We start from the raw sequence: 26,792 nt of genomic DNA on the forward strand, positions 1-26,792 counted from the left end.
TCTATCTATCTATCTATCTATCTATCTATCTATCTATCTATCTATCTATCTATCTATCTATCTATCTATCTATCATTGATTAGTGTGAGTTGATCCTTGTCTTGCTCCTCTTGTTAAACACTTTCTGGAGAAACTACATGGAGGGAAAGGAAGGGGCAAGGAGCATTCAAACACACCATGCTACATATAGCACCTTGGAGAGGTGCTAGACACATTGGATAACATGACCAAGATCTGTGAGGTTTTAATGGGGTTGTTAATTGATACCGAGATGGTCCAGATAGGGCTTTTATTGTGCAATTAGGATGACAACACATTTTAGCTATTAAGGCGAGAAATTCTTTTATGTTTTCCTCTTTTGTGTTACCAGTGCAATACATTTACATAACAGCTGCCATCTTTGTTTTGTAGCTCGAGGACTGTATTGGTAGAGTGCTTTTTTAATGAACAACGGGCTTTACGGTGGGCTCTCATTCACCCATTCACACTCACACACCAATGGCAGTTGAGCTGCCAAGCAAGGACGCACTACAAGATTTTGGAACAAACGGCGTATCACACTCTTCAGGGTATTATTGAGATTATCATGCTAAAGGAAGCAATCGGGGTGCAGAGCGCCACCTGCATGTGAGATCCGTTTAAAATCTGTAGCTAACATTAGGATCAAGGGTTGGAATGCTTTGCATCGGCTGGCCATCGTACCCATCCCAATTTTAACTCATGAATATCAAACATGTCTGGTGTTATCACTGTGGCCCCAATGAATCTGAAATAGTTCAGGAGGTTTATGAATAGATCTGCAAACCCCTTACCTTACCAAGTAATTTGGACTCAACATAGGTTCAGATCAAGATCCCAGACCAGATTCTTTTTCAAACTGCTGGGAGCAGTCGCAATTATGGACACCAAGAATGAAAGAAGATACTATAAACTAAAGGATTAGTGGATGATCTGCTTTACCTCCTGAGCCACATCCCCACCATGAGCATTTTTTTTCTTCTGACTGTTTCCAAAGTAGAAGAATGAACTTTGTGCCTCAGCTTTTAAGCCAACATGGACAAGAAGTCCTTAAAGTGCTTTGGTAAAATTTATATTTGATCATCTACAATTCTGTGACAACTGAGCAACTTTAGCTGCTGAGCAGGATTATGGGAAGCAGCTAAATGGATTTTTGAAAGATGTGAACTAGAACACACAGTTATCGTTAAATTTTTACCTTTATGAAGACGTGCTCCCCGTTGAAACATTAGGTGCTGCACTTTATTAAAAAAGCTCTCACTGTGTCTGTGCGTTCGAGATCTCATTCAACTCAGCTGTCCTATCTGCGTAGGCAACAATTTTATCTTCCAGGTGGCTGACATGGTGCTAATAAGATCTGGTGGTGACTTTGTTTTCTCATATGTAAGTTGCTCTAAGCTGCAGCAACATCGTTACGCAAGGTTTTACAACTGTCAGAAGAGGACATCGATTGGAAAGAAATCCAACAATGCTAGTTTTGATTCAATCGGTAAAAGTCATCCTTGGTATGAGATGCTTCCTTGGTTCCTAAAACAACTTTTGGAACTTTACAGGCAATGTAGTTTACCAGTAAATCTAATTACATTTCTACCCTCTCTAGTCCTATACTCCTCACCTTTCTGTGGGCTTTTATTTCTACTAAATTTAATTTGTGAGGCCTTGACACTAAAGCTGCATTGGAACATTGGCCAGCTAATCATAGTAAATTTCTTTAATAAAGGCATATCTAATGACAAAACCATCACTGGGTGTTGATTGCTGTCAGCGATAGTGACAGAGACACTGGTAATATATCCCCTTTGCCACCAGTAATGAGATTTATACACTGAATGTATATGGCTGCCATGCAAATATCGTGACATATCTGTTTCCTTATAGATGTATGATTTTCATACATATGGCATTTTTGGTAGGTGTGTGGGTCGGGGAGGGGCGTGTTAATAATGAAATAAAATAAATTAGGAATCCTCATAATAAAGAAAAGGGGGGAAAACAAAAAAAAAAAAAAAAAGGAAGAAGAGAGAATGGATGGGGAGACACTATGGAAGAGGCTTTCATTCACTGTTTTTATCTCGTTCCATGTTATTATATTCGCTCAATCAAAACCTCTCTTATGCATACATCTATATGAACTGCCTCTCTCTCCCTCTCTCTCTTGCTCATTCGCAATTATGAGGGAAAGACAAAGAAAAGCGATTCATCTTTCTGTCGCGGCCCCTTAATGATATCATTAAAATGACTGACAGCTTTGAATAGCATTGAAAACCTACCCCAGTCAAAACAAATCTGATCCGTTTTGGAAACAAAGTCTGGTGGTTCGTTAGGGGAGGGGTGCAACGAGAGCGTGTGCACATGTGTAAAACGGGGTGAGGTTAGCACAGGGGGGGTGGGGGGTGGGGGGAGTTGTTAATGAGGGATACCTTAGGGGGTAACACTGGGGGTATGGAGAGTACTGCTGCAGGCAGGTGCCCCCACAAACACCCTCTCCCTCTTTTTTTTCTCACTCCATCCTACACCCAATCCCATCTGTGCCACATTCATTTTCATTGCCTTAATGAACATAATAAATATATCTCCTCTCTATTGATGAATGCTATTTGACAGCCATGGGGGTGGCAAGCAGGAGAGGATGGGCACTTGATTGGAGTGTAATCATTGTTAAAGGCCCAGCATGAATAACGTATTCAGACTGAAGAAGACACGCACACACACACTCCGCGCACGCATGCATGCATGTACGCACAGGTGGCCAGGCCCACGGGGTGTTTCATTCGCAACTTGGCACTCCTGCTGTTATTATCATCATCAGCTTTGTTCGGGCTAGATTGTGTGTGAAAGAGCAAAACATGGTGGGCAATGCTTTTGTTGGATGTGCATGCTAAACTTTGATCAGCTGGTGAAAGCGCACAAATGTATGTGATTAAATGTATGGTCACACACGTTCAAACTCACACACACGCACACACACGTAGATGACTCACGTTTTCCCGTCTTGCCGGATGCCCTGGTCTCGGATCTGGGCCTGCAAACAATTAGAAAATGAAAAACAAACCTGTTTGTGATCGACTCTCTTTTGTCTCTCCCCATTTGTAGTTCATCGCTTTTCCACTCTGCACTTGTTCACCTTGAAGCGTTCTATGTCCCTCTCCTTCTCATCCGCCGCGTCTTTCAGTCTCTTTACCTCTGCCTTCAATGTGTCATTAGCCTCCTGAAGATGTCTGACAAAGGGAGGGAGACGCAGAGGCAGAGTTAAACAGAGGAATATACATAGAGAGGCAGACGCAGAGAACGACAGACACCTATTATCATCAAGAGACTCTTGTTAACATGGCAGACAGAATATTCGGCCACAAAACAGCTATGCTGCCTGCGCTTCTCTCTTTCCAGAGCAGCTCTTTAACTAGCAGTCGAGACATTATCTCTGACACACAAACACACACACATGCAGTATCATATCCTGTTAGAATGAAATGCTTTTTGCACAGCCATTTATCACCTACCCTTGTGGCTATTTATTTCAGTATTTCGATATGCCGCAAATTCTCAGACTCCAAAATTCTCAAATAGTTTTATTTATGGGAGAGGAAGTAGACGTTTCCCCGTCTATGGAATTTCGAGGGCAGGTGCTGAGTATGAAGAGGAACCATTCATTGAGATAATTTCACCCAGCCAGCGTGCACCAGTGTATGAAGTCTGTTACCTTTGCTGCTACAACAAAAAAATGTAAAATCATATCACATACACACACAGAGTATGTTGAGATGGAGGAAGAAGCAGACACACAGACGGTTATGGTGCTGCTGTGTGGGGATGAGGGACGTATGGCACTGTAGGGGGGTGGGATAACAGAAGATGGCTAGACTGCTTTGATCTCTGGTAAGAGGAAAATGTCACGCCCATGTCTGTGTGTATACGTGTGTGTGTGTGTGTGTGTGTGTGTGTGTGTGTGTGTGAGTCACGATGATGCAGACATGCAGAAAGACTGTCAGGTGCTCGTATGTCAGCGAGTCCACCTGAATCACTCCAACACATGTGCACATACATAATCACCATGAGTGCCTTCTCTCCTTTTCTTACATATTTAGTTGGATTTCTTAGAAAAATGATGTACAGGGTCGAGGCATATACGTTCACAGGGGCTGACTCACTAACACAAACAAATTCTGTTTGAAAAAAAAAAAAAGCTTCATCCTGCCAGATACACTTACTCTTTCTCTTCGGTGACGATGAGCAGCACCTTGTTTTGGGCCTTCATCTGGGCAGTGAGGCTCTCATTGGAGGCCCTGAAAGGGGAACACAAATTTCTGAAATCTAATGAAACACAAAGTAAGACAGTAATGAAGAACAGCTTTTGGTTGTTCCCTGCTGTGGTTTGCAAGAAGAAAAAAAAACAACATTTAAAGAAAAACAGACATTAAAATGAAGCACACTATTTGCGTCTTTAACATCTGTGTATTTATATCTATTTGTAATGACCTGGTGATTCTTGGATTTATTTTGTATCTATTGATCCCATAGAGGAGCAACACACCTTACATATAGATACACCAACCATAAAACTTGCTTTCTTTTTAATTATAAGTAAATTAATGAATAAAACAAACAAAAAAAAACATCATGTTGGTCACAGAATCTTACTTTTGTTCAGTGATCCAAAGGTTGACATTAGTCATGACCAGCTGGCTCTCATGGCGAAGGTTTAGATTATCAGACCGTGTCCCTTCCAGATCTGACCGGAGTGCGTTCACCTGCAATAAATAATCAACTATTATCCAAATAGTAAATGATGAGCGCTGATTTTGCAGGTTTCCTCTCTAATTAGACAATTCCTTATTGTAAATATAACACCATTTCCCCTGTTTACTGCCTGGATTCGTGAAGTACAACAACTGACCCACAAAAGAACAATGTTCACTCCATCTGACACAGGAAGGAAAATATTAACATCAGACACTTCCTTTACACATTTATATGGATTTCAAGTCTCTCCCTCACTCTCTCTCTCTCTCTCACACACACACACACGGAGCGAGAGAGAGACACACATGTTCAGTGTAAATGGGTGGAGGGGGCCAAAGGTGTGATTAAAGAAAAGTGAAAAAAAAAAAAAGTACGGATGATGCTCTAATAGAGGGGAAGCGAAGAAAGGGTGAAAATAAATGTCAAAAATAGAACATAATAGCAACACAAGAGGGAAAAAAATTAGGTAAATGGAGAATAATGGGGGATGAAAGAGATGGCATTTGCAGACACAGGTATAAATAGCAAGGTGAGGTATTAAGCAGGAAGGAGGAAAGATGGAGGATGGGGGGAGAGCAGAAGCAGACGGAAGACAAGATTGGAGAAAGGAAAAGCTGGGTGTGGGGTGAAAACAGGGACTGGATGGCACTGACCAAACTGCTGACTTTTTCATTCTGCTTATCAGTCAGGACCTTTCCAGGCCTAAACTCTGGGGACCCTGACATATTACCCTTATCGCCATAGAAACACCTTGATATGCCATACCATCTTCCCACAAAGACTTCGGCAAACAGAAAAAGTTTCCAATATGTGGGCCACGATTTAAGTATATAAAAATGTCAAATGATTAACCTAAAATGTCAAAATATCAACTGCTGGTGTGAGATGAATCATGTACGGTGTGCATGTGCGTGCATGTCCGGATGTGTATTTTGAATATCGTATGTATAGCAAAAATATTTTCTTGCTGATGTGTATCTAGGAAACACCACAGAGTTAAATGTAACTGAGATAATACAATTCTGTTGATGCAGAGCTGAATAAAAATACATAAATACAAGTGACAAAAAAATGTGTTTTTAATATCACATGGCTTTAGGGGAACATACAAGCACAGGGGATGAGCAAATCAAGTTTAAAAAGATGAATTATCTATAGTGTTCATAAAGTCTGGTAAGTCAGCATCTGTTTGCTGAATTTGGTGACTGACCAGTGTGTCATAAATCTAATGCTAAAGGCCCACACCCAAATGGGCTACAGGACATGTGCATGTCCTCTGTGATAAAGGTCAAACAATAAGTTTTTAGTTGTCTGAGGTCAAACGTTTTAAAGGTTTTTTAGAATATTTTTCAGTCATTTATACTAAATAATCCACACTTTTCTAGTGGTTAGACCATTCTACAAGGCACTTTGCAATGTGTTTGTCATTCCCCTATTCATGCAGACACTCACAATCCAATGGTGGGAGAACTGCCATGCATGCGAGGTGTTGCCCACCATCAGGACCAACTTGAGGTTCAGTGTCTTGCCAAAGGACACTTGCAGGGGGCCGGGGATTGAACCTTTACGATTAATGCACAACAAGCCACGGCCATCCCTGAACCACATCAGCTCTGGGCTACAGAATGGGCAGCCACTTTGAAAGCTGGTACATTTTTCTACATACATTTTCGGAGAAATATGTACAACAGCCGACACACATCAGGTTTTGTTCTTCTGTAGCAAAACGGGAGGTGAAAATCTCTTGCAGCACTACATGGTTTAAGAATTGGCACAACATGAAAAATACTGCTAAATGAACCAATTTTATACAAGTATGCTAGTGTCTGGTACCATGGGCATTGGTTTCATTTAAATATTGGTGTAACACATTATGCAGGGGGTCCAGGAGTCCTCCCCCAGGAAATTTAGAGCGTCAAACACTTCATTTCCTGCATTCTGGTGAATTTTTATGCACCAATTTGTGCCTTTTCTGCATCAATTTATGGTGAAAATGTCTTTATTCATGTAAAATTCAGGTGCCAGATGACAAATTTAAAACACACTTGTTCTAAATATTGAAGGGGACTATTCCCTGTGCCCTTCCTAAAAATCTACCTGATGCATATACTGACCTCATTGGCAGATATGTGACTTGAGAATCGAAACAGTTTCCAGAATGATGTAAAACAACGTTTCTGAAGTTCGAGTAAGGAGTGATCCGTCGACGTAAATGAAAAGGAGAATGAATAGGTGAAAGGAAGTTGTGAAGATGGCACATAATCAATAATTCAAAAACATGATGAGGAATTACACTTTTAATCACATTTGGATTAAGGGAAAGGCTGGATTTCAACAAAGAAGCAATGAAGAGAGAATGTGGGAACGCTGAAATTACATCAAGCAAATCATTCAAAAGAATAAACTGAGTCATGGCATCAATTGTAATTGCATTTATCAACAATGGAATAAATATTGTGGATCCCCTGTTGTTTGTGATTTTATTTCTGGTTTGTCTCATGCAATGACACCTCTTCATGGGAAGGAAGTTCTGTTGAGAACCTAATGGCCAAAACCGCGTATTAATAAGCCGATATTAATTATATACACAAGAATATCAAACCGTAACATTCAAAAGCTCAAAAAACACACACGACACCTCCACACGGACAAGCGCACACACACACACACACACACGCACACTGGCAGAATCTGTGGCATGCTGTAATGACAGTAATTACCTGTGGTCTCACATTAACATCTCCCTCCTGACTGTCTGACTGGCTCGGCTGGTGGAGGGATGTAAATCGCAGCACAAGTCTGATGTTGTGATTAGGACTAAATTACACATCATCACTCTGTTTCCACCAGTGTCAAGGGAGGCAGCGAAAGGGTGTGTGAGAAAGAGGGTGGAGGGGGGGAGAGAGTGTGCGAGAGAGAGGGAGGGACATTTAGAGAAAAAGGGAAAAGGACAAGAAGGTGCGATTGCAAGAGGGGGGAGGAGTAAAGTAGCACACCTGCTTAACATTTAGATTGGTTTTGTTGCACAAATATTTTAGTAGATGATGGGGGCTAAAAGGGGCAACAAAATGCATTTATAACCAAGTTTGGTGATACCACTTGTCCTCTCAGGTGTATGCTACAGAATATGAGTCGACTACTGTGGTGATGGTGAACGATTTGGAATCTTTACAGCTGCTGCACCAGTATTTATCATTTTGATTTATTCTATCAAAATAGGGCTGAGTTGTCCAGTCCACAGCCCGCACTCTTCATTGCCAATAGATACAAGATGGACTTTCTGGATTCACTATTTTTTTTTTCTGAACTTATACATCTGAATGAACTCTCATGACAAACCATAAAGCGTACCTGCAGACAGAAGAGAAAAAGAAAATGATAGTGGGGACTTTTGCAGTTAATGGATTTTCCATCTTTTCTATTCTCCGCGGAGCCGCGGACTGGTATCACATTGCACATTAGCTGTACAGGACAAAAGTGCATTTTCATTAAAACAGACCAAACTGTCCAAGGTCGCGGCATAAACATAATTCAAAGCTGACTTTTCTGGGTAAAGAGAGGAACATGAAAACGAGTATAAAATCAGAAACAGATAGCCTAGTTGTTGCTTCTACCACCATCAAACCGCCAGAGCTGAATACGAGCCATTACTCTGTTCCACTCAGCTCATCAGAGCACATCCTCTCATCAAATTAATGAACACATTTATTGTTAAACACGTTTTTATAAAACATTCATTCATTCTGTCTAATTAAAAGACCCAACAGGCCTGACATCACTTAAATATGCATACTTATCCCTCACATGGTCTGAATTAAAGATCTACAAGCATGTGTGCGTCGGTGTGTGCGTGTACTGTATGCGTGCATGTGCATGTATGATGGCAAAAAGAGAATGAGGCTTCCTAAGCAGGCCTTCTCACTCTGGGCTTAATGGTGGTAATCATGGCGTGACCCAACATTAAGACAGTGTGTGCGTGTGTTTATGTGTGTCTCACTCTCCCTAATGGTGACGATGATGACATGGTCTCCATTAGACTAGTCAGTGGGCCACAGCAGATCTAGCATATTAATGATGCTGATGATGGCTTCTTTAATTACCTTCGTCTGCTGCTGCTGCATGGCCTGACTCCTTTTCCTCCTTTTCCTCTCATCACACACTCTCCTACGCATGCTGCTGGGTTGTTTATCAGTGGCTGCCATTACTGAAATCCCCTATCTTGCATCTAGCCTGCATGAGCACAGCTACATTACCAGCCTTGACAGAAGTTTCTCGAACACTTGATGGCCAGATGGACTCCTCCCCCCCATCTACAGTAGCAGACATGCTTTTAATCTATACAGCAAACTGTAAAAAATAAGTATGAAACATTCTGTTAATACATCATCTCTAGTATAGTATCAAACAACATCCAATCGTAGCAATAACCATTTCATCCTTTTATCCCACAGATTCTGCATAAAGTAAGGTTACCTAGTTCTTGAGGGTAAAGTAGTGCAGAAGGATTACTGAAGAAAAGATGCAAATAGTGTAGTGCAGCTTCTACGAGTGCAGTATTTGTTGGAAATTTCAAACAATAGAAGAGTATAAATGTGTTTTGCATTTGAGGGATTCCCATTCGGCACGCCGGCTGATGTTTAGTTGTCCAGGTGGACAGCAGCGACACAAAAGAACAATTTTAGGACTGAATTACAGCTGGATTGTTTAGTGATGAGCTGATGCAGCAAGAGTTTGGGGGGGAAGAAAAAAAAAAAAAGACACTGCCAAGCTTGTTTTAAATAACAGTAACACAGAACACTGCTTTTCCAAAATTGTTTCAGCAAGCTAATGTTTTGGAAAATGAAGGAATATGTAGAGGTGCGAGGAGTTTATATATAATTGATTATTTTTTTCTCCTATGTGGTGGATTTGTAGGGAACACGCAGACAAAATAAATAAATAAAAATGTGCCAAGGCCAATCTCCTTTCAGAGGCTCTCAGTTCAGCGGGGCGGCCGAAAACTCAGTAATGATGGGTTATCACTGAGCATCATGGTATAACCTTACATGTTCTCTGGGACACAAGCGTTCGTGTGAGATGTGATATTTGCCGAAAGAAAAAAAAAACATAAAAGGTGCCTTTGCAAAACGCTGAACTGAAAAAGAGACATACCTTTATAGGTTTTTATTATTATTTCATTAATCATGTCAATTTAAGATAACTTATTCTTTAGTTCTCAGAGTGACTTTGAATAGAGTAATATGAGACATAAACTTGGAATCTGTGAAAAGGTTTTTAATCAAGCAGAACTTGAAGCGAGGGTGAGATAATTAGATGTTAACCTTGAATAATTACCATAATAGCATTCCTGCTTACATTTAGAAATTAGACACTGTTAAATGAGATGTGAATTGCAAAAACTTATTTCCACTGTTTTTTTTTTTTCTCCCCAAGTGTTGTAAACCTTGACCAAGGTCACAAACATGTAAGTACATAAAGCGGAGAGGTTACTTCTTAGCTGATTAGAACCTGCACTAGGAAAAAATAATAATAATAACAAAGCAAATAAACATCCTGAGCAATTAGTGAACAAAAGGTCTTGTAACAAAAGGTAATCCAACATTTTATCCTTAATACAAAAACGAAATGTAGCACAGAAGAGAGAGAATCAACCTTTCACTAAACCTGACATTCATCTTGCTAAATGCTGCTGCCATGAACCTTTGCATACAGGAACTTTTTTATGGTTTGATATTGAGTTCCTGCATCTGCTTCGATGCACGGACACGCAGACGTACAGCCTCCTTTGATGAAGAAAGATAGTGTGTGACAGCTAAGAAGGACGCAGAAAGTTATAGAGACAACATGAGGAAAAACATGGTTAGTTTGTCTGCTCGACTGTCCGTCCCGTCTCTCAAATGAATTACAGCACTGTAGCTTAATGAGCTGTGCGGGATGGTGATGGGACACACATGCACACACACGCTGAACAAATACAAAGTCCATTCCATGGTTTAACAGTCAGACAATTGGAGCACCTCTCTTTATTCATCAACTAAACAAATGAGCTTCATTTGTCTGTCCTCATTTCGCCATCATCAAACCTATGTGTACGTGTGTTTGTGTGTGTGTGTGTTAAAATGGTGATCTAGTGCAGGTCATTCAGAGCTAATTAGGCCCGGTTTGAGGCTTCTATCAGGTATAATGAGTGAGATCAATGAACAGCTAAGACGGTTCCAGAGACCAACTCTGTCTAGCATCTCCAAAATTAAAAAACACTACACACTCATGCTTGAAAGTGCACACACACAGCCACATTGCAAATAAAAACACTTAAGGGCCTTTCACACGGTGCTATTTTAGGCTCTGTAAGATGTAAATTTGACAGATGTGAAACAAAAATGGTAAAAAGTTGAAGTTTTGAAACGGTGGGTCAAATCTATTGTGAAACTTTTGGCAACCTGTGGCAAAATTCAGACAGAAATTCAGCCCAAGTTCTCACAGAGTGACTGCTGCTTTAACCGTCGACTACAAAACCATCTGATCTGAACATGACACAGAATACGCCAGCCCATGTAACATGTTGTATGTACAATTTGTTTCAGAAAAAAATTTAAAGGAAAAGTTTGTGTGACTCTATCAAGTATTTTTTTTGTTGTTTTTCTTTTCATATTGTAGCCCAATGATTCATCCCATGTACATTACATAATCTGACGTGCCTGAAATTGATATCATGCAGTCTGACACGGATTGACACCATGATTTTATTGGACCCAAGCTGCACGCAATAAACATCCACAACTGTTGTTATTGCACAAACTAAAGGCGCCTTTGCAGGTGAAGATGTACTTTTGTGCATCTTTCTGAAAAGCGATTATATAACAGCAACGTCAGACAGTTAAATCCATGTCTGTCACTACAGGAGTGCTAAAAAAAAAATGGAGCAAATTGAAAAACATTTTGCTTTGCCCACCTCCATGTCCATCGACTGTGAAGAATTTTGGAGCTTTTGTGATTCTGTGTCTTTTTCAAAGCATTTAACCGGGGACCAGGCTCGTCTAATCATTAGGCAGACACCCCACTGACTCAAAGTGATTAAAATCTACTGTCTAATTATATTTCTATAGGATGACATCAATAGTTGTAAAGATTCTTGGGCAACTAAAAAAAAAAGTTTATGGACACGAAAACATGCTCATGAACTTCAGCTATCTGAAAACTTCTCTGAAAATTCTCATTAAAACTGTTTGAAATCTTTTTACTCCAAGCTAAAAGAAGCTGAGGTAAACACACTAATGACTATGATTGTGTGCGTGTGGCAGAGTGAGAGTTAGGGAGAGGGAAGGATAGAGAGGGATGATCTGATCAGTCGCAAAAACATGCTGCATGTTTATCATGACTTGTATTTGAACTGGACTCATGCAGAGGGACGGGACTGAGCGAAATGTGCATGTATTTGTGTGTGCGTGTGTGTGTGTGTGCAGAACTGTCAGACAGCATGCAAAGCCTTTCCCTCATACTAGGACGGAGACACTAAACAAACCCAGAAAACACTGCATGAACCACATATCACACAAATCAAACGCTCACATACGTAGTACACACTGTGCATACAAAGACATACACACAGAAAAAGACAGAGCTATCTGAGGTTCAGCTTCTGTGCACCAAGGCAATTTGTAATATAGATTTCCTCTATAGGCCACTGTAGTGTACCATTTACCATTTCAAACCCTTTGATTTTTTTCACCAGCGGATAATTCATCTTCTGCTGGTCAATAACAGAGATTGGGACCTAATGAAGGAGTCATAGTCACAACGGCCATCACACTGGTGTTTAAACACTGTTTGGAGTCAAATTCATTGAAAAGCTCATCTGTTGTTGAAATGATGGAGGATAGCAAGAATGCAGAAAGGAAGTGTAAAGGATTGTGTGCGAGTGCAGGAGGCAGCCAGTGACTACATATGAATGAAGGCATAGTCGTACACAAACTCAAATAAACAATGAAAGGCACAAGACGGATTGACTAAATGGTTTAAAAACAGTATTCTAAGAGTTTCAAAAGCTTTAGATCAAATGATGTAAGTGCACATGTCCACAGTCCACACTGAGTCTGCACAAGACAAAAATAGGTGAAAACTATTAATTAGTAAGTAAACAAATAAAAGCTGGGGAGGAATTCCATTACTGGCATTAACAACTTTATGAATTTGTCAGTCTATTAACATCGGCTGATAGAGGGCTGTAGTATCTACTTTATTATTATGATAGTAATTAGACGGTCTCTGCTGTTGTTACAAACACATCACCTCTAATATCAGTGTCTTGAATTAATACTTTTGGGTAATGTGCTCATTCAATTTTCAATTTGTTGGTGACAGATGGATGAGAAGATGAGAAGATGGATACCACTTTCATATTTATCCATTAAATATGAGGCCAGCAGCCTTTAAGCTAAGCTTAGCATAAAGTATGGAAACAGCAAGCCTGGCTCTGTCCGAAGGTAACCGCAGAATTTCTTTCACACAACCCCCAGGAGAGCACAACCTGTCATTTTCACACTTAGGTTTTCGTGCAGATGAAACCGACGCGATACATTGTGTTCAGCCGTAGAGGTGTTGGTCAGTGCATTCTGTTACCTTTGACCAGAGCCGGGTCCTGCTGTTTTCTGGTTTGCAGTTTTTATATTAAGCTAAGTGAACCACATTCTGTCTCCAGCTTCATATTTACAGAACAGATTTGAGAGTGGAATCTATCTTTTTTTAACTAGAAGAAGCATGCTTCTCAGAAGATCCAGCTTTTTCTTTAAGACTGAGAAAATTGCTGGACTGTGCCTGCAAACAGTGCAAAAGGCACAATGTGGTCAGAATAAAAACTGATTCATGGGATTCAAGCACAAGGCTGAGCCCAAGCAAAAAGCTAGTCATTATTTTACATGTAAGATTCTGTATTTTTGTCATTTGGTGAATTATATCAATATCAGAAAAATATGACAAGTCATATTTTTGACAGATTTTAACTATATAAGCAACAAAAAACACACATTACAGCAACTGTTGCTTTGAATGTAAAGGACAGCCAGACGTACTTCATTCTTGATCATTTATCCACTAGTAGCTATTACCATGTCTACTTCATGCAGCACTCTGACTTGACAAACTCCGACATGTCATGCAACATTTCTGATCACAGACAACTGAGAAAAGAGGACCAGTCGCACTGCAAAGGCAGAGATGAAAGGATTTTCAACAGTTGTGAAATGGAAGAAGAATTCTTCACGACTACTGGCTTGGCTACTGACTGACCAATCAACTGGCCTTAGCTGGTGTCTTACTGGCCCTGGGCAATCACAATTGTCAAACCCTGGTGTACTAAACAGAAAGAAAGGAGAGCTACGCTATGTGGGTTGCATTATTCACAAGGGCAGGGTGAAAAAAAAAAAAGAAACGAAAGAAAGGTGAGGAGAAAGCGAGGGAAAGAGAAAGAAGCAAGGAGAGGAAAAGACAGGGAAACACATGAGTGAGAAACAGGAGGAGAGAAAAAAAAAAGATAGTGGGAAAACAGACAAGGAAACAGGCAGAGGATAGAAGACAGAAAAGGAGAAACTTTAAGAATTAAATGAACAAAATGCAAAATCAAGATCTGAGAGAGCGCCGCGGTGTAAGGAAGCTTACGACTGAATTCAAAGTTTGTCAAATCTAAATGAACATCACTTCCCCATACTGGCTTTACCCTTAATTATCCATTCTGCCTTTGTACAGCCGCGGCTCAGCTCTGACAACCGCTCTCCCCTGAGATTCCCCCTTCGCTCCCAGCCAGAACATTAGGGAATATCAGGGAATATTACACCCAGGAATTAACGCTCCAAATCACCTTGCTAGGTTTAGGTCCCGCATACACCCCTCCCTCTCTTGGACAAGATAATCCGGGCTCTAGCACCGGATATATGCCACTAATCATCAAAAAGGTAAGGGGGGGTGTGCAGGGAGGGAAGGAAAGGTAAGGAAGACCTTGGAGGGAATCGAAAAAGGGGGAGAGGAGAGGAGAGGAGAGGAGAGGAGAGGAGAGGGCTTGCTACAGAAATAACACACCGACCAGCTGAAGGATTAGAAAATTACATCTAAATAACATGAAAACATGATATTAGTGTATCTTTCCGGATCACAATGAATAGTCTTCTCACCATGCAGGTGTCAAACGTCTCACCCGTGTGGCGCCCCGAGCCGTTTAAAGCAAACACTTCAAATTATTTGCCAAGGCTATGTCACTCAGGTCTGGTGTGTATTTATTTACCTGGTCTTGTGCATCCTGTTTCTCTCTCTCAGCCTTGAGTTTCTGATCGACAGCCTGCCGAAGGTTCTTCCCGAGCTCTGTCACCTCCTTCTCCAGCCTCACAGCCATGGACCTGCACACAAAAACAACACTAAATTAAAGCTAATCCACAAGAAAGTCAGTATTTAACATTTCAGCTGATTATCTTAGATCGATTTTTTATTTTTTTTAATATTCATGTCAGTCTTTTATACATTTTTGCACTCATTATATCCGTTAATTTTGCTTTAAAACAAACACAAGCGTGTAACTCCACTATTAAGTTCCTTGAAAATCCAAATCTGTTAGTGTTTAACATAGGCCCACGAACGTGTAAGTGTGTGTGTGTGTGTGTGTGTTTGTGTGTGTGGCAGCCGAGCTAAGGGAATGTGAAGGGGATCAATATGAAGGGGTCTATTCCTGCCACGCAACTGTGCGTCTGCGCGTATGTGAGTCAGTTAGTGTCTACGGGTGTGTGTGTACATGTGTGCGAGTGAGTTTGTGTGTGCCGGCTGCCCTGGCTACAGCGGAATCAATACGACAAATGATTACCATTTCCACAAACCTCCCTCCACAGCCTCGCTCCGGCCGCTCTTGAGCCTCAACACCCCCACCAACCCTCTCTCCGCACACACACGCAAATAAATACACACACAGACCAAAACAAACCAACCCCCCACCTCTTGACCCACACCTTTAAAACCAACATAAAAATGAGAAATTACAAGTTTATGAATAGTAAAAGTATTCGGGCCTTTATACAGCCAAAACTTTTGTGACCATGATCAGAAGTTAGCATATTATGGATTTTTCAGTTAAAAAGGAGAATGACTATTCAGGGAAAGACCACAAAGTCAGCATCTGTCTATTAGTGTTTATTGGCATTTGTGCTAAATTGAGTCATTCAAAAATATCAAAAAAAAACAAAAACAACAAAAAACTGAATACAGAGTCCCACATTTAGCCATCTAAACCCATTTCACATCTGTTATAAATTTAGTTTATAATGTACCCTTCAGTTAATCAATCATTCTATTAAAACTTTCACAAATTGCTACATTCTCTTTTTTAGGGATGCAGCTTTTTTTTTTTCAATATCAATTAATCTAGCAAGTATTTTCATAATTTATAATTAAAATTATGCAATACAGCTTCCCAGGTCCCAAAGCAATTTCTTCAGATTACATGTTTGGTCCTCCTGAAAACCCAAAATCCTAAGATTAATATAAAAAAGATGAAGAAAATCAGTTAATTTTCTCATTAAAGAAGCTGAGGCAACTGAATGTTTTTTTTGTTTTTTTTTTAAATACACCCAAATGATTAATCAAAATAAGTGCTTGTCCATCATTTGATAGATTACTAATAGCTGCAGTATTACTTATGAAATACTGCCTTGACTAACTTCTGCCCTTGTGAAATCGTGGACAGCAGAGAGTTGAACAAGAGCGCAAGAGATGGCCAGCACCTCTAAGACACCAGGAATCCCCTTAAATCATACTTTCCTTTTCCTTTTTAATAAAAAAAAAAAAAAAAGAAAGACAAAAAAAAAAGTATTCATCATAAAATGATATGAAAAAGTAAATCTTGGTAGTTATTAAAGCATAACCAGCAAGAACTTGCCAGTTTTAATTAATTTTCTTCTCAAATGATCGGAAGAGAATGTGATATATAAATCCTACGATATATAATCCAAATAAATTATAGCTGACGACACACATCCATTGACTAAATGTTTCAGCAGCAACTTTCAAACTGATACTAATAGAGTAACTCAGGGGGAGTAAAAGCTGAAGCAGAAGCAGGAGAGCCAAAACAAAAAGGAAAGAAAACGCCTGATAGATTGGTCCATGGAGAGAACATATGATAGGATGAACAGAGCGGGAGAGAGAAAGGAAAGAAAGAGAGGAGGCATCCTGTGGAGAAAGGAGGGGATTTCCCACAGCACAGATGGAAGCCATTAGTATGGTGTTGTTGCTTAAAAACCTTTCATGTCTTTGCAGTTATTAGATAATACTGGGTTAACAGTAAACAGCATGATTCTGCAAATGGATGTAATATGCAGACACAGCGATTGTTTTACCATCCAGTACCTAAAATTGGTTTAAATGTAATAAAACGTAATAATTCAGAATGTAACCTATAAAGTCTCCATACTGAGTTTTAAATTGTCGGTTGACGATGAAAATGTTCCATGGCTCGACTTAACCGAGAAACTCCCTGAGACGGAGACCGTTGCAGTGAGGTCATGTCGAAGCCAAAGCCACAACCGCAACTATGCGCGCACAAACAGACGCGCACAAACACACACTCCACTGGGTGATACATGCTTGCTGATGTCATCACCACAGCTCTGGTGACACACAGGGGTCAACCAGGGGTCTCAACTCTGAACTCTGAACTCCACGACCTAACATCTGCTTACTCGACGTGTGCCACCAATTTGTGTTTAGATATTTCTGTGTAATTCAGGAATGGATGCAAAAAAAAAAAGAAGAAGAAGCAGGAATTTTGAGTTGATATGTTCAGAAATAACAACGTGTGACAAACCAAAAAGTTAGGCATTTTGCTCCGTAAGACTCTCTTAAACAATGTACGCATTTAGAGCTTAGGGCTGTTCTGTTCAACACATGTTCAGTTAAAAAGCCTACTGTATGCCGCACGTAAAAAGTCAAAATGTTTTTGATTACTGAGCTTACACAGGGGACGATGGGGAATGGGATAAGAGAGGAAGCTTCTTTCCCTCTTTCCTTCTCTCCCTTCTTACCTTATTTTCTCCTCTGCTAGCTTTCCTTCATTCAGGCACCCCTCCATCCGCCTCGCCTCCTCTGCACGAGCTGCCAACTCCTCCACTGAGCAGGAGAGAGAGAGAGAGAGAGAGAGGAGAGAGATGAAGAAAAAGTGTGAGATAAAGAGCAACAGTTCACTTCAGACGGTCTTAGTTAGGATTCATTAGAGACTAGGCCTCAATCAAATGACAGAAAAACAGCATTTTAAAAAAAAAATACGTTATTAATAAATTATCTTGAGACGGGGCTGGATTTTTAAAAATTCTTTAAAGAAACAAATATGCAATATGACAACAGACGTGCGCAGCACTTCACATCTTCCAGCAGACCAAGGTTAATATATTGATTTACGAAACATGCATACACAGGGGTGATTATTATTCCTCGTCAAGTTCAGCGTGAGTGGAAAAACATGAACTGCGAGTCACCTTCAAAGCCAACGAAGAACTCTGCCACAGTGGAGGCACTGAATGCCTTTCAGAGGTGGAGACGGGAAGGAATGAACACATTGCGCTGCTTACACTTGGACGGAGAAGCAGCCCTTTTGTTGAGAGACAAAAGAAGTGCTCCCTGATTTCGTCAATAGATGGCACTCTTTACCTTGAGCAGGCCACTTGAGCTCATACCCCTGACTGCAGCCCTTCAATCACATTCCCTTTTCAGCCGTCTCCTCCGTCTACATGCAATAAAACCCCATTGTCCTACACTTAGTAGTTTAGCACACTGAGCGGGTGCATAATAAACCACTAGTCAGGTTTCTTGGTTAGGTTTGCTTTGCAGGCCCTTTTCATTTTGAATTTAAAATTTAGGATTTGCCTCCTTCCACCCCCTTTTTTTTGTTCTGTGTGCTGTTTTGTGAGTCAATGTTTCTTCATAGCTCTTAAAACCTTTTCACTAAATTCAGTATTCATTGAATATAACATAAACTGTCAGCCATCGGTGGCCAAGGCTAGTGAATATTGAGAAGGTGTGTGCGTTGAATATGAAGAGGTGTGCGTGCTCCTGTCCTGTCTGTATGTGTATGTGTGTGTGTGTGTGTGTGTGTGTGTGTGTGTGTGTGTGTGTGTGTGTGTGTGTGTGTGTTGAATATTTACAGGACAGACCTTGACTTTGTGTGCAAGTGTATTTGAGTGTCTGAAATAGAAATAGAGAAATGTTTAGCGTATTTCTATGATGCTTTTAAGGCCACACACCATGCTGAGGCTGTGGCGGTGGGACAGATTGAACAGGCAGGCAGCTAAAACCAACAGCGTAAAGGAAACAATACAGAGAAAGAAGATCTACATTTAATAAAACTATTATTAATTTATAGCTTCGGAGCATCGAAAATGTTTAAACTGAATCCGTAGGAAAATTGAAGCTGCAACCGGAATCGCTAAATATTTAACGATGCACAAACACTTGTATTTGTGTGTGTATGCATGTGCCCTGCCTTGGCTATTTTACCGAACCTCAAGGTGAAAGTTTGCTATGAATCTCAATAATCAATAAAGCAGAGATGTGAAAACTTGAGATGGGGATCAAATTCGTATTCAAGGCATTAGTATCGAGGTGACCTCAGTGACACCTCCCACCAGGGGAGGCCACAGAGAGAGCAATTAGCTGCACAGACTGACCGTTTACACAAACTCTCCTATTTGCACCCAAACACGCATAAGCGAAAGGTGCACACACAGCTGAAACACACAGAAAAATTAAGTGAAAAACAGACAGCTTACTTTAGTACTTAAAACTTTTTTAGAAATTTAAAAACAGATTGATGCAAAGCACATTGCCGCACACGTGCATCAAGTGCTTACCTTAGACAAATAGATAAGACGTGGGGTATATTTAGCTTAGTGGGGATTGATGACCAAATACTGACAACATTTTCCACATAAATCGAGGCTCTGCAGAGGATTGTGGATTTCTTGACACATCTCGGTGAAAGAAGAGTCCATATTCTCAGGTCTGAGGCCTTTTACAACCTGTTTTTAGTGGCTTCACAAGTTAAGTTATGACAATAGTCCACAAGATCTAAGATCTTTGGTCTCTCCCTTTCTTGACCCTTTTATTCTGGCTTCACAACTTATGCTGTGACATTAGTCCATAATCTAACTCTCTCTCGATCTCTCCCTCTCGACGCCTTCATAGGAGCTTCAAAGCCCATCATACAGCATCAGCCTATAATCACAGATCTGCGGTCAGATTACCCTGCTCTCACGGCTAACCTTTAACATGAGAAGGATGAAAACCTTGCTAACCCTGAATCAGTGGTTGGGGCTAGGCTGGGCCCTGCCTGGCCCTCATAAAAGCTTCATAAGGCTTCATGGGAGCTTCCTTTGGCTTTGTTGGGGGATTCGTAGCTGGCTAAGGTGCTCCCGAGAGACGTCCCAAAGCCTCCCAAGACTCTTTCTCTCTCTTTCTGAAGTTTCATGAGCTTGCAACACTGCTTTTGGGTATAAGCCAAAAGGTGCAGGCACACAGCCGCACACCGTCATGCACACAAATACACCACAAGAAGAAGAAAAAAAAAACTCATATGCACACAACAGTGAACACTCACAAAGACAAAGACTAACACACACATAGACTCTAAAACTCACACACACACATACACCCCAACACACTCCCCTCTTGCTCTCTCCTCTCCGCTTTATTTACAATCCTCTGGCAGCGGTACAAGGGCCCGGGGCTATAACACACGGCACCTAATGCTCAAACTGCCAGGTAATCTCATGTCTGACATCCCCCTTTGATAGAAACTGATCAATAGACTCTTGTAAAGGAGTCATTTTCTCTGATGTTTCTACCAACCACTTCTCTCTATCCCTAACTCTCTCCCCTTTTCTCTCTCTCTTTCCCCCTTCTCTTTTATTAGCCATACATTTATAATTCATATTTCAGCAGGGCTGAGTTTGCTCTGAGACAAAGGGGAGGAGGAGGGGGGGGTGGCTTCTTTGTGTAATAAAGAACAATAGTGGTGAAATGATGGGGAGAAATGCCAGTGTTTGCTGCTGGTTCCGGTGAACAACAGTTTTGGGGATCGATAGAGTGTGAAATGGGATTATAGCTAGTAATAGAGGTGAATTGGAGGAGAGAGGCCTGTGCACGTGTGTGTCCAGGGATCCAGATTGGATAGCAGCACACACACATATACACACACACACACACACACACACACACACTTGTACATTCGCACGCACACGTGCGCTAAATAATGATTTCATCATCTTTAGGCAGATGCACATCAGCAGCACAGAGGGGTGGTAATATCACATTTCTGTTTTCGTGGAAGTGTGGAAATAAGGATATAGTGTTTTTGTTTATGCTGTTATTTCATTTGTTGTCACACAGCATCACATTTATTTTGCATTATAGCCCACCTTACAACACATCTTATTTAAGATGTAAGATGACACTATCAGTCGTATTTGAATATCCATCCCTGCTTGAATTTCACAGGCACATGCTATGAAGACAGCCATTTAGATTCCCCCACATAGGATGTTCGACAGGACAGATTATGATCACAATCTTGTTCATCTACACCTTTATATGTATTTTCTGTAATTATCTATAGATGCTGTATGTTCTACAGTGGGGAGCAGTATGCTGCATTTACTGCACACATGCTTACTATACTTCAAGAGCCATATGTGACAGAGTGACAGCAAACTTGACACATACAGTCATACGCCAAGTTTAAGGACTTTTTTCTATCCTTTTTAATCACTCCCTTCTTTCCAGTCTCTTCATCCTATCCTGACACAGTCTGATTGAATCCAGCTGCTTTCAGACACTTCAATCTCATCCATGTGACACTTCCCTGGTTCCCAACTCATTCTCCTCTCCTGTTTCTTTCCTTTTATCTGGCCACAGAGACCTTTCAGTATAATATCCATCACATTCCAACTACATTTATGTATACACCCTGCAAACTGCAGAATTCACACAACTAAACAGAGTTACAAATGAAACTAAAATTGATAGAGACCACAAAAAAAATGCCAGTTTATTTCTGTAATTGTCCAAACAGCAGCAGCAAAAATAGTTTTGGACTGACACGATTATTGGTTTTTTAAAGCTGATATTGGCTGTTGCTGTGTTAATATTTCATTGCATTTTTATTAACCAGCTGAATAATCCTGTAATTCTACAAAATGATATACTCACAAGTGACTGCATATACGCTACATACAACAATAGACCAGGTTAATAAGGTACATAAAGCAATGAAAAAGTAATGAAAAAAGGTGTTTATGATGAAATTTCCTGGTGGTGAGAGTCTCCTCTAGCAAGTTTTTTTTTCTCTTCTCCCCTCATTATTTTATACCTCTTTGTGCGTGCGTCCATACTTTTCTATCCATCCGCATTCTAACATGTTCGTTTTCTCAACCCACTCCATCCGGATCTACCATTATCAAGCAACAAACAGAATTATAACCACTCAATGTGATGTCTTCATAATAGAGAAAGAACCTCGACAAGGGCTTCGTGTTAATAAAAAGGCCCTTTGTTCATGACAGTAATTTCTCAAGCTGACTCCTCACCCAGTTTATTCAGACCACTGCTATATCCAGGTAAACAATGTCCCCTTTGTTATAATAATGCATCTTTATTCTTCTTAAGTCATTACAATGAGGCCCTACATTGCTGGATTGTATTTGCTGAAGGTAAAAGCTGAATAATATGTGGTTTTGTGTGGAGAGTAGAGTTGAGGGAATGCGTTTTGATCACAGACAAAGGCCAAGCTACACAGCGTTGTCCTTCTGTCTCTATCTTGTTAATGAGCAGTGTTCACCGAGCAAGCCAGCCACTGTCTGCCACAGAGAGAGACCTCAGATTCATCTCTCTGCGGACAATAGGTGATTGTGTGTGTGTGTGTGTGTGTCTGTGTGTGTGTGTGTGTGTGTGTGTGTTTGTACCTTGGAGAGCCAGTGTGTATGTGCTAATTAAAGCAGTGGGAGTTGGGAGAAATGGCTGCGAGCGTGCGTATGTGAGGTGTTTGCCTGGCGTGACCGTAGATGTGTACGTTAATTCTTAATGAGACATTTCTGTGCCCAGAGAGACCCAGCCATCACCATTCCTGCACTGACACACTACTACAAAGGCCACCGTCGGGCACGCGCACACACACATAAACCAGATCATTACCATACAGCTAAAGCAGCGCGCCATTAAATCAAACCTCTATCTGTGTGTGTGTGTGTGTGTGTGTGTGTGTGTGTCTGAGTTAACATTGTAAGCAGACAACTAGCAACCAAATCACCACAATGCTGGCTAATTCAAGCTAACTGATTGAGCTTACAACAGCGTGGCAGTTGCTGGAAGAAAAGGCAACACGCGCTGCATACTGTAGCTCCTCCAGCATGCGATGGGTTTCTGATGGCCAGTGTTGCCCAAAAGTTCAGCAGCAGGGAAATATCCAGAGAGATGACAAGAAAAGTAGGTTGATGTGGGGATCAAACAGTGAGCGAAGAAGAAAAACAAATATATTCTTTATAGAAAACTGCACAACTTGACTTTCTTGTGTATCTGACCTGAGCATGAAAGTTAATTGATATGTTACATATGTGTATGGTTGACTGTAAAGTTATTTGTTCGTGGTTAAATGGACAGACGGATGGGTGACATGAGCAACTTGTGTGAGTTTATCGACTGATGGCTACCTGTCACTTGGTGCTTGTTGCGTAGCTCCACCAGCTCTTGCCTCAGCTGCCCGACGGAGGCGCTCAGGCTCTGGTTCTGTCCGATGGCTCTCCTCATCTTCTCCTCCTCCTTCTGCAACTCCCCCTGAAGTCTCTGCGCCTCTCCCTTGTGTACATCCACCTCTCTACTCCTTCTCGCAGACTCCCATCTGGCCTCCGTTAGCTCCTCCTCAGACTGCCTGAGGAGCGTCACCTGTATCTGCAGCACAAGTAAGAGGAACAGTAAATAAGTGACACATGCATGTGTTGCGTCTATGGCCTTGTTCAGATCAAGCATCTTACCAACCGTGTTTAGAATGCACTTCACACTTGGCATCAAAAGGACTCTAAAATATGTCTTGAGCAATCACTTATTATTTGATTTTGCTTTGCCACTTGCATTTGCTTTTATCCACTGAAAACCTTGAATAAAACTTTCAACCAAAACAAAAATACATATTTGCCTTGGACTTACAGCCAGAAAAGAGAGACGGCGGTGGACATGAAAGTGGACATTTAGTGCCTCGCCTCAGAGGCAACTGTTGGCATGTATATAGTTCATCACTTCTGTGTGAGGTGTTTTGGAAGGCATACTGTAGTTCAGTCTGCTCATTGCTAACTTATGAGAAAGCCCTTCACAGCTGATGATTTTTTGTTCATACATCACATACAGTGCAACGTGTGTACTCCTGACGTGTATTAAGAACTGTCTCTTTTTGATCAGCTCACCCTAGATGCTCTATATGAGTAATTTAAGGCTTCAGCCCATGAAAAACATCATCATCATCATTTAAACATCAGTTCTCTTAAAAAATCTTTCACTCTCAATAGTTGTGAACTCAGCGTATGACTAAGCATTCATGCAAAGCATTAAACTCTTGTATAATTATGGATATATGCATAATAATAACGATTAATAATGTGTACATGCATAATGCATGTGATGAATGTAGATGTAGCCTTCAATATATGTGTCCCTACATGACATGGCCTCATTACATGGTATTCCACAGGGAAGATGGCTGGATGAATGGACAAGGTCTGACAGCAAGAGAGTACACCACTGTTACCTACACAAGTGTGTGTGTGTGTGTGTTTGTGTGTGTGTGTGTGTGTGTGTTTGTCAGACAGAACGTATGTGTGCATGCATATGATCCTGGTAAGCATTAACATGTGTTTCACTTGTATGTGCCAGAGAACGCACCAATTAATGTGCAAAATCCAATGTTACAACTTCCACCTGCGCACACAAAGCCCTACACACACACACACACCTACACACACACACGCACACACACACACACACACACACACACACATAAACGATGTGTCCAAGACTGCCAGTAATTTTGGCACTCTGCCAGGCTACAGTCACCACTTTGAGTAATTTGAATATTTAGTGTCCCATTGAGCTCTTAATTGGAGTCAATTTCACCAGCCTTGGCACCGTTTGGTGCTTTAATTAATGGCGAGGCAATTTGTTTCTGCCAGGCAATCACAGGACAATCACATGAGTGGTGGGTGTGTGGTGCCCGCGGAGGTTGTTGGAGAACTCCTGTTTGGAAACTTGAACTGAAACTCCAGCTCTCGTCCTTTGTCGAGATGCATGCACAGGCAACCTTTAAGGACAATGGAAGAGGCTTCTGGATTCAGAAGTGGAGGGGACACGGGTCAAATTAATATGGCTCTCTTTAAATTAGAGGACAAGTCAGCAGATATGCATTACTTTAATACCTTTTGGGTGCCCGCCAGCTCAAGTTCTAAGCATGATACTTCTTTTTTCAAACGTGCAACTTCGTCTTCAAGCTCGCTGCGAATGCTCAGGTGCTTGTGGTGGGAAGCAGCAAGAGTTTGCTTCAAACCCATGTTTTCCTGAGTTCTGTGAAGAGAAGAAAAAAGAATGACTGCCTGACCATACTGCTGTGTAAAGAACACATTGTCCCAGTTAACAAAATATATATTTTAAACAGGCAAGAGATTAGCTGAATTAAAACAAATTATTTGAATACACTCTGTTACATTTTCCCTCTAACCTATTATGTACTATTGTGTGCCATTTGGTGAGTAAATGGTTAAAAGAATGAGAAAGAGTTGGGGGTGGAGGCAGAGGAGAAGGGCATGAGAGGAAAGACAAGGACAGAAACCAGGATCAGCAGAGGAGAATGAGAGTTTTATAGACTCCGTTATTACTGTCTCTCCAGCTCTGACTTCATCTGAAGAATAGCCTTTTCACACTCCGCAAGGCGTTCAACCTGCTCAGTGCAGCACTGAAACACACACACACACACACACACATGCAGATACACACACACGTGCAAAGAATGAGGGCGCTGGAATGTAGCAAAAGTTTTGTGGTAAATTTTTTGCTGGAGTGTAGCAATTTTTTTTGTCAGTGTGAAACAAACTGTAAGTGTAACTCTACATTTATATGTACGTATTACACACAACTATAATGCAAACAAGTATAATCTCTAAGTTGTCATCACTGAATACAACTTTTAATTCTGTAATTATAGCAAACATATTTTATTGTTTTTTGCAGTGATAACATGCACAACTTGGAATCCTTAACAACAGTACAATCCCGTCTTACCTTCTGTAGCTGTTGTCTGAGTCGTGACAGGCTGAGATACTCCTCGTCTGAATAAGAATGGCTCTGCTGATAGAGCCGTAGGTCACGCTCCACTGTCAGTTTCTATGAGCAGAGAGAGAGCAAGTGAAATGGGTAGAGAGAAGGAACAATTTTTTTTTAACATTTCAAAGATCTAACATGTTTAAATGTTGCCTGTTTTAGTCTGATTTTAATCAGGTATCCACTGATAATGTTCCCACCATAATGCAAACAGCAACCGCTCTAAAACAGAAAAAGTCACAAAAGGGTACATTTGTAATGAATTAAATTTCAACAGATTAGGTGCATTTTCTTTTACTAATAAATGACAATGACATTGATGTGCCATTAAGGAATTGCATTATTATGTGTTCCACTCATTTGTGTATTGATTTGCACATGTGGCCTTGGTGCTCCCGGCACAGCTGACAAACCCCAACACAGCAAGCGCAACATTAACAAGTGAATCTGGTTTGGGAAGACTACAATTGCGCATAAAAATCTGAGTGTTTTTCTCTTAATTACAAAGGAATACCTCTGCAAAAAAGAAAAGGAAAAAAAAAAGCAAAATGTACCTTATTGTTTTCTACCACTGAGAACATTGCCTATGTTCAATATGCAAAAAAGTAAGAAAAACTGCTTAATGTATCACTGTTCTCAATCTTAGTCTATTAGCT

At 40.8% G+C, this 26,792-nt stretch overlaps 1 protein-coding gene across 1 annotated transcript in view; it reads right to left on the minus strand.

Moving 5' to 3' along the window:
• The window catches only part of pmfbp1 (polyamine modulated factor 1 binding protein 1), a 92,342-nt gene that overhangs the window by 7,113 nt on the left and 58,437 nt on the right, over positions 1-26,792 (minus strand). Inside the window, exons 15-24 of the mRNA XM_008276301.1 lie at positions 26,098-26,199; positions 25,695-25,771; positions 25,239-25,383; positions 23,487-23,724; positions 17,814-17,898; positions 15,032-15,143; positions 4,657-4,766; positions 4,227-4,301; positions 3,143-3,236; positions 3,000-3,040 (exon numbers count right to left, since the gene is read on the minus strand). Of these exons, the coding sequence (XP_008274523.1) occupies positions 3,000-3,040; positions 3,143-3,236; positions 4,227-4,301; positions 4,657-4,766; positions 15,032-15,143; positions 17,814-17,898; positions 23,487-23,724; positions 25,239-25,383; positions 25,695-25,771; positions 26,098-26,199 (1,079 nt within the window). The remainder of the gene's footprint in view (positions 1-2,999; positions 3,041-3,142; positions 3,237-4,226; positions 4,302-4,656; positions 4,767-15,031; positions 15,144-17,813; positions 17,899-23,486; positions 23,725-25,238; positions 25,384-25,694; positions 25,772-26,097; positions 26,200-26,792) is intronic.

Source organism: Stegastes partitus, unplaced genomic scaffold (assembly GCF_000690725.1).
Source record: "Stegastes partitus isolate 25-593 unplaced genomic scaffold, Stegastes_partitus-1.0.2 Scaffold68, whole genome shotgun sequence".
Lineage (NCBI taxonomy): Eukaryota > Metazoa > Chordata > Actinopteri > Pomacentridae > Stegastes > Stegastes partitus.